This window comes from Malurus melanocephalus, unplaced genomic scaffold (assembly GCF_030028575.1).
Source record: "Malurus melanocephalus ecotype Western Australia unplaced genomic scaffold, MMel_1.1 scaffold_580, whole genome shotgun sequence".
NCBI lineage: Eukaryota > Metazoa > Chordata > Aves > Passeriformes > Maluridae > Malurus > Malurus melanocephalus.
The window spans coordinates 391,925-401,022 of NW_026623812.1; the positions used below are offsets into that span (position 1 = coordinate 391,925).

General features: G+C 33.7%; 1 protein-coding gene across 1 annotated transcript in view; it reads left to right on the forward strand.

Annotated features, from left to right (window-relative positions):
- Positions 1-9,098, forward strand: part of LUZP2 (leucine zipper protein 2) — a gene marked incomplete at its 3' end in the record, with an annotated part of 46,025 nt that overhangs the window by 25,590 nt on the left and 11,337 nt on the right. The window contains exon 5 of the mRNA XM_057382700.1: positions 4,188-4,250. Within this exon, the coding sequence (XP_057238683.1) occupies positions 4,188-4,250 (63 nt within the window). The remainder of the gene's footprint in view (positions 1-4,187; positions 4,251-9,098) is intronic.

A 9,098-nucleotide genomic window follows, 5' to 3' on the forward strand; every position in this document is an offset into this window, starting at 1 on the left:
GGATTTTCTAACAGAGCCTGGCTTGGAGTGGTGGCAGATGGGCAAAGAAGCAAAATTCTCAGCTCTATTCTAATATTTGCCATTAATAGAATATTAAACTTGCTGCTGGTTCTGAGGAAAGCACAACCATGTCCTTGCTTTGTGGCATTTATTTCTTTGTGCCTTGGGGTGCAATGTGAATATTGCATAGTAAGTGAAACTCAACATTACAGTGAGGCTGAATGAATATTCAAAAAGTGCTTCAGGATTCTCAAATGAAAATGGAAATAAAAATAGATATTACTGACACACATTTTTATTTTTGGTTTCTCTACGTGGTTCACATTTTTCTGAAAGCAGTGTGTAATCTATGAAAGAAGAGCCAGGTGCTTTAATGCAAGACTAGCTAGAGGATGGGAGCTTGAATCTAATTCTAATTTAATTAATTGCSAGCCTTGTTTCTCATCTAATTTAAGCACATTTTAAATTACAGGACTCGATGAGGTAAATCTTGATTTTCATTAGAGGAAAGAAGAGTGGAATTGCATTTCACACAGACTGATAAAACACTGGTGGGAGGGGGAAGGGTGGAAATCCATAATTCTCTGCACTTGCCAAAGAGGCAAAGCACAGTGCTTGCAGTGTGCATGTTAATTGGCTGTAAAATCCAGCAGGTAACATCTGCCTCAAGGTGTTCTTTATTAGTGTAAAAGTRTAAGTAGGAATTCACAAGAACTATGAAAAAAAAAATCACAAATTACATGAAAAATAACCTGGAAATGACTCAAAAGCAAAAAGAACCAAGGAGGCACAGCAGCTGTACATTAGGCTTTACATTCATGGCTTCTCGTGTGATGTGTAGCAATGATTTTCTCTAGCACTGAACTAAATTTCATTAAAATTCACTGAAATTAATTTCATTAATTTCATAAAAATTCATTTTATGATTCATCTGAAATAGAGATATCAATGTTATTGTGCTTGCAATCCATTRTTTGATCCTTTAACAAGGGTTTTTTGTTCTGCATTTAGCACCAAATACCTGAGCAATTTGTAATAAGCTTTCATGAAGTGAAAAAAAATATTAATAATGCCAAGCTATTATCTCTAAATGTGAAGTGGAACCACTCGTTCCAGAAACAGGRTTCTGGAGATCATGGGCTGATTTTCACTTTTGTTAACAAAAAGCACAGAGCAAATGGCACATGTAACGTGAAATTATCTTGTTTTGTTTGTTTGGTTGGGGTTTTTCAATGMATTTGAATAAATAGAATAAGGATTGATTTGGTATTGTCTTCATTAGTTTAAAAGGCTCTTAGAGATTTTGGGAGATGGATTCTTTGCTTGGCTGCACTTGATGCTAACTGTTTGCATGTAAAGAAATAGTTACACTTTTAGCAAGTTTGCAAAGTTATTTCCCATTAACTGCAGCTAAAGTTTATAAAAAGAGCTCTCTGCATGAGGGGAAAAAATAAAGAATGAAACATGGAAACGCTCAAAAATAGCTCAGTTAAACAGAGTAAGCTTAGTCTATATTTTCTGTTTTATTCCTGTTGGTAKTTTATATCTTGCTAGCAATTTTAAAGCAATATGCTAATGGAATTGTTTGGCAATACAGTTACAGAACTGTCTGTCAAAAGAAAGGAGAAAATAGGTCTGGGTAATTTTCTTCTTTTGCTCAGTGATCACTATGAAAAATGAGAGTTAAGTAACACATTATGGATTACTTGTAAAAAGAAACCATACACAATATAGGCATTTTTAAATCAGTAGGGTTTTTCTAGTAATGAAAAACTAAGAGAATGTGGGGAATTTAATTCACTGTTATCCCCATACTTGGAAATTTTTTAGTAAAAAGATCTGATGTTTTTTTCCCTTCAAATTTTCTTTTTTTCTAGTAAAAGCTTTTATGGCTGTTCCTAAAGTTCTTAATGTTCCTTCGATGAAAGTTTCTTTCATTAACTTCAACTTACAGCTTAAAAGYTACATTCATCTTAGAAGTACTAATAGGTAAAAATCTATTTAGTTTTGCTTTTAAGAGTATTTAGCATTTTTTAGAACACTTTTKCTCCAAAGGAAACAATATTTTCTCKGTTTTGTGTAATARCRTAACARTTCTCTCTGGCTTTTGGYRTCARTTTTTACACTCTAAGTTGGAAATTAGACCAGGAAAATGAACTCTTGAGTTTGTTAGGGTTTCCAGATATGACCAGAAGAGTCAGATGTTAATGAATAAATTGAAATTACACCTTGACTGCTCATCTCAGTCCTGAGCAGGACACGAGAAGTCTGGAGGTGCTGGAATGTGTTTGAAGCTGAGCCTTGGCTGCTCAGGAACGATGCTATATTGGCATTTTTCCACTCTGTCACAAACACTACCATTGTCTGACTCTTAGCTCACCACCATCTGCTAAAACATTCTGCATTTTGAGGGTGGAAAATTTAATTTGAACATTTCAAGGTCGCCGACTGCTGTGAGTAAAGGCTGCTGGATGGAAGCTGTTGTCTTTAATAAACATAATGAGCTCTGAAAGCACAAAGCTCTGAGTACCTTGAATATCTGTCTCCAGGACATGGAGGCTGTGTCCTTGCTCAGCATTGAAAAGTTCAGCCTCAGAACAATAAATTTTCATTATGGGTTGGCATAATTGCAGCCAGATACCAATTAAAGGCAGAAAGCGCATGGAAAGAGGTGAATGTTATTTTTTTTTTTTCCCCTCTGAATTTAGAACTGGGTTTAAATGTCTATTCTTGTTTATTGTACTGTCAGGATTTGGTGACTCAAAGTAGTCTCATTCTTAAATAATATTAAGGAAGTGATTTAAAARTATTTACTAATTTTAAATTTGTTCTTTTTTTTTAATTCAGTATGTTTTTACTGTGTAAGATGTCCATACCAGTGGTGTGAGATGCATTTGTGTGTGAATACTAATTAACAAAAATGCTGATTTAACTAACATGGATTGCTGCATAAATTCATAGAGCTGCGTTGTCTTAAATGTCTCTTCCCTAAAAGACCCAAACTGTGCAGAGATAATAATTTTGCTATCACATCTCTTTAATTTTTTCATATATATTCATAGCTAGAAGTGAAGTGCTTGGAAGGAATGTTAATATTCCTGAGAGATAGGTCTCAGAAAGGGGACACTCTTTAATGGAGGTCAAGTTATTATTTTTTTCAGTATCTAATGGTAGATAGATGACAATTCTTTTGAACAGCTGAAAAAGCAAAATAACCACAACAAATAGCTGTATTGTGTTTCTCCACATTCATCTTGATCTTGTATTTTGATTGTGACTTTTTTTTGTGCAAAATCTTCATATTTATTTTCCATAGATGTTCTAAATTTCAGTATTTGTGGATGTCATTGCTAGGCAGGTGCTGAATATGTTCATTCTCTCTGTATCAACAGCGTGGGATGTTGGGTAAATAGAGATGAGTATTTTGCTAATTGAAGTGTCCAAAAGCATCTTCCCTTCAAGTGACAGGAATGTGTTATTTTAATCCTAGTTTTATAATTAAATCCTCCTTTCTCCCATTGTATTCCATAAGCTGTGATTAAAGCTCATTCCTGAAAAAACTCATTTGTAAAAATAATCTTTTAAACCACGTTTGATTTGAGTCTTCAACCTAAGACTAAAATTTGTTTTTTCCAAGGTAAGTCATTGACTTAAATAGGATCTAAAGTCCATATTTCAATGCTTTCATGTTTAAAATAATGGAAAATAAGCACACTTTATTCCACAGGTGAGTCTAAAKAGAATTAAGGTTTTATCTAATTAAAACCAGCACTGTGGCATTCACATGAAATAACTGTGTTAAAAACTTGCTCTGATAGATATGTTCTTAGAGGGTAAAAATATCTTTGTTAGAAAATCAGTTAATATTGGTGTAAAAATCCTTAATTCTGTGACGATCACACTGAACTGGCTTGTGAAAAATAAACATTATATCTGCTGGCACAAAACAAAAGTAAGCCTATTTATGTACAACTTTCTTATTTTGATTTAAAGTTTTCTAGTAAATATGCTAAATGTTTGTAGATTTAGCCAATACCTAACTGTGGCCTATATTAACTTGGTATGTAAGCAAAATTTTTTGATTTGGTGATTGGTTTTTTTTCCAAAACTCTTAAAAGCATAAAAAAAGAAGAATGTTTACAATTGCATCTCAACAACTCCCACTCATCATTTCTTTCCAATTGTAGATTAACTTTTTGAAGACTGAAATGGAAAGGAAGAGCAAAATGATCCGAGACCTCCAGAATGAGGTAAGAGGAACACTYGATTGTCACCTGAGGTCAGAATTCATATTAAAAGAGAGCTGGCAGGAAAAACACCCTGGAAAATGTCCCTTAGTGAAGCAGAAATTAAATTTTAAGGCTTCGAGTCTGTATGCTGATCCTGATGTTGGACTTCTTCAGTTTCAATACTCTGCAGATAAACTGACTTTTKTTTGTTTGTTTGTTTTTTTAAATTCTGTCTGCTTGAGAAGAAAATTGGGTAAAGTCCTGTGCCCTCTTTGGATGCTGCATTGGTTTTACTACTCAGGAGATACCCACAAGTGTCAGGGGCAGGGGCAGTGTCTGGGAAAGGGAGAATGAGCAGGAAGGGGGCAGGAACAGCTGCAGGTATCATGTTCTGCCAAATTCAGTGGCATTTCTTGATTGATTCCACCTTCTTTTGAAGTGAAAATGTAAAAATCCCATTTTAAAAAGTAAAATCCTTAATGCTTAAAATGCTTGTTCTATGACTTTTTTTTTTTTTACTGAATATGATAAGGAAAAAGTGGAAATGTGGTTCAGTCAGTTGGAAATGGCTTTTAGGGGCAGCAAATGAGAAACAATTCACACTGAATCATGATGAGATACATTTGGAGTGATACAGCAGYGACTGCAGTGAATATTGAATACTTTTTGTTTTTAAAAGCTTTGTTTTCCTGACCTTGTAGATGTGAGAGCATAGGACACATTTTCTCAGTGCTGTTGAGTGACAATCAGAGCATCAGTTTGGGAATGCAGTGAACCTGTCATGTCAGGACCCCACTCTCCCAGGAAATGCTTCGATTTTTTTATTATTTCTTCATTCTTTATACCCACATGCAAGGTTAAAAGATTCCCATCCATGAATTACAGCAAGGTTAAGAAGGGGTTCAAATAAGAATGTTTAGGTAAAATGTATCCTTAACAAATGAGAAGATTGAAAATGAAATGTATACGTACTCGAGCWGTTTTTAACTGGTACTTAACTGCAGTGTTTAGAAAATGAACTGCTTGCATTGTTCCTGATATTATTTGTCTGTTGTCTTATCAACGTTAACTGCACTGTTAAAAAAATCAGCAATGTTCATTAATAATCAGTCATTCTGATGTCTTTYCTCATGCTGCCCCCTTAAATTCTTATTTCTGACGTCCTTCTTCAKTAAGTCCAGAATTCCAACATGGGTCTGAATTCTTGTTTTCTTCCTTACTCATCTAGTCTTAAATCAGTATAATCTGGCTTTTTATMCAGGAAGTTTAGTCTTTTTCAGTTGTCATTTGTAGCAAAATATGATCCACAAAGAAAAGAAAGAATAAATTCCAATCCATTTCCTTTCATAGGAAGTTGGTGCTGTTGACTGTTGGTGCTTCTGGACACTGATGCCACACAATGTGGTRGAGTTGAAGGTCCATTCCTAAAAGTATTTCAGAATTCAGATTGTGTAGACCTTTRGGGTAAGGGAGGCAGCTAGAATTCTCTGATGAACCATTTTGTGTTATTYTCATGCAAATGGTGTTCATTGCTTAGGTGCCTCTTGGCACAGAATCTCAAAATATTTGCGGTTCTTTCACTAGATCTTGTTTCAAACAAGCAACAAAATACAAAATGTAAGAGATTCACCTTGAATAATGAAGTTTAAAAGAGCTGAATTCTCTGTTTTGCACACAAAACCCTCAGTGATATCTGAGTTTCACCAGACAAAAAGGGCAGCCTGAAACCCAATTAAAATCCTTGAACTTGTGCAGGGTTTTATGAACCTTGGTGTTTTCCAAAACAGTTTTTTCCAGCATTTCAGATCTCAAGGGTGAGGTGGCTCAGAGTCAGGCTCCAGGGAAATTTAGGCATAGATTAAAATTTTATAATCAGTGAACAACTTGCCCTGAAGCCAGTTGTAAATTTTTGCCAAATATTTTGAAAAATAAAAATGCCGATCCAATTTGTTCATGTTATTCCAACAAGTGAAAAAGTTTGCTTTTAGTAGCAAGACATTAAAATTATCTAGTAACTTTAATTACTAGATAATTAAAATTATCTAGTAGATAATTAAAATTATCTAGTAGATAATTAGATAACTCTCTAATTATCTAGTTATAATTAGGTACTAATTATCTAGAAGTATCTAATGGGTACTTCCTTTACTCATTGGAAAGGAAGTAAAAATGCTAAGGGGTTAAAAAAAGGAGTGTAAATCAATACTTTAAAATAGGCACTACTGTTTTTTATGTTAAGATTAAATAATARAAAGGCATTTAGTGATCAAATTTTATCAAGAAGGACAAGATGAGCTGTTGGTTTCATCATTACAAATAATGCAATTGATTACTGACATTTGTCACTTAGAACCAAAAAAGAGCTCAAGCAACCCAAATTCAGAATTAGACAATTCTTTGCTTCTCAAAACACCCCAGAGTACTTAAAGCATAAGATTTATAAGGGTTTATGTCAGATAAAAACACTTTTTTGGCTTATTAATTTTAAAAGTTGSTTGATAAAGTTATGTTGCACCCGGAATAGATCAGACTGGGGGATTAGTTGGCAAGGGCTTGGCTCTCATCATTAAATTTCCACAAAAGCCAGAAGAATTTAGAGCAAAAAGACAAATGCCAAATTGATCATATTGTGCTACACCACATAAAACACCCATTAATTTCAAGGGTTGAGCCTTAGAGTGTTCACATTTTTTTTTATGATCATAGTGATGGATGCAGATGTTTATCTGCTAAGTTCAAGGGGGGCAGAAAGCAGTTTTTTCTGAACAGTTTTTTGCTGTTCAGAAGTTGAAATTAAAGCAGACTGCTGTTGTTTTGTACTGACTAAAGTAAAAAATAATAGAGAAGGAGTGTAGCTGGAAAACATCGACTTTATATAGTAAAGGGTTGGTTTTTTTTAGGGTTGCTAGCCTCTGACTTTATAAAGATTATTGTTTTCTCCTATAAAATATAGATAAAATACATAAAATACAATATATAATAGAGTGTATAATTTATACCATATATATATATATAAATATATAAAATACAAATACAAAATATTGTATTTATTTTGATCAGATTATCCYTTAGTTGTAATCTGATCAAAATAAATGCAATATTTGGAAAGATCATTCCAGCTATGCATGGAAATTCAAAGACAATTAAAAGTTTACAATTAAAAATGCTTAATTGAAATTCCTGTTAGAATTAKTCTAGAAAKAAAAAGCCTCACRCARAATTTCTAAGTTGTCAGGCCTGTTACTACCTGAGCTAAGGCAGTGTTCACTTGTAATGTCACCTCAGCATGTTTTTCTAAAAGCAGTAGAAATATGTGAAATTGGATTTTCGTTGACACCAAAACCAATTTTTTCTCACTTTTTTTCAGTTAAATCACCCTGAAGCCTTAGGATATTTTCAAATTTTGTCCCTGCAAAACAAAATTAAGAGGGCTCACTTCAGAGGGATGTAAAATTTATTCAGCCTAAATTTTTATGCATTTCTAATTAATATCTTGGCCTTGCCTAGGCAACTACTWGCCTTAAAAATGTGAAAACATTAATTGTGGAGTGGGAGCAAAAGACTCCAGTTTGATTTGTCTCTTCCTCAGAAATCACTGCAGCAATTCACTATACATTACTCGAGTGGTAGGAGATTGTTCCTCCTCAGTGTCTGGTCAACCTCCCACTGAGTCTTAAATGTAGAAATTGTGCTATTCTGGGACAAAATTATCAGTTTACTGTTCTGCTGAAACATTTTAAATTACTTTGTTGTGGAGATCTCTCTCCCACGTGCCCTTCTGAAAACTGTTCAGCATTTTGGCTTCAGATGTTATTGGAGAAGGAAAGACAAAGTAGATCAATCAACTTGTCACTGGTTTCAGGCATAATAACTCCAGTGAGTTAAATTGATTTTGTTTAGTTGTCCTTTAAATGCCAAATTAATCTTAAGAAAGCTGGTTTTATTTTAACTATGTTGTAATTTTAAAATGTAGTTTCCATTAGACTGCCTTGCAAATGGATTTTCCATATCTGTCCCAATAATTTTGCATATTTGTCAAGTTTACCTCTTTAAGCTTTCCCACAGAATGAATCTTCTGCTCTTTAGAATTTCGTTTCACAGTTTTTGCGACCAAAAATGTTTGAGGCAACAACCACAATAATGCTTGGATTGTGCCCTTTTAAAAACTACCTCAGTCCTGTAAACAATTTAAACCACGCTGAGTTTAATCAATGTGGAAATGTTCCTTAAGTGAAATTATAAGGTTTCAATCAAGCAGGTGCTGCTTAAAGTACTTTGGAAGGTGTTGTCAAATCTCAGTTTTCTTTGTGAATCTGAGGGAATATTTTATCTAATAGCTCCATGAACTTTGGTTTAAAAKTTGATTACCTGTACTTTTTGTACAGTTCAGGTGATACTACTTTGCTTCCTTCAGTTAAGTTTAACTTTAAATTAAGAGTCCTATGTTTTTCTTGCTGTAAATCTCTTACTTGCAAAGCTGAGTCTAGGAGCCAGACAGGAAACTCAGCACTGTATTCTGAAGTATTTTGCAAGTTTATAAGCAGAATTATATATATTATATATACTTACATAATATAATATATAATTATATTTATAGAAATTATCCAGACCATTTGCTTAAAAGAGATTATCACTGTTTGGTGGGTGGCTCAGTACGAGAAATGTGTGTCTCTTATGGGGGCAGCAGCCTTTTTATTTTGTAGAAATCTTTTAAAAAGTTTGATTTTCTTAGTAAGCATGTGATTCCCAAAGACMATATTTAACTTTTGCTGCCTTTGTTTATATTTGGTTGTGGTTTATTGTTCGGTTTGGGGTTGTCTTTTTTTAAACAACCTGAAGAGTGAGGCTCTGTATTTCACAAATAACAGT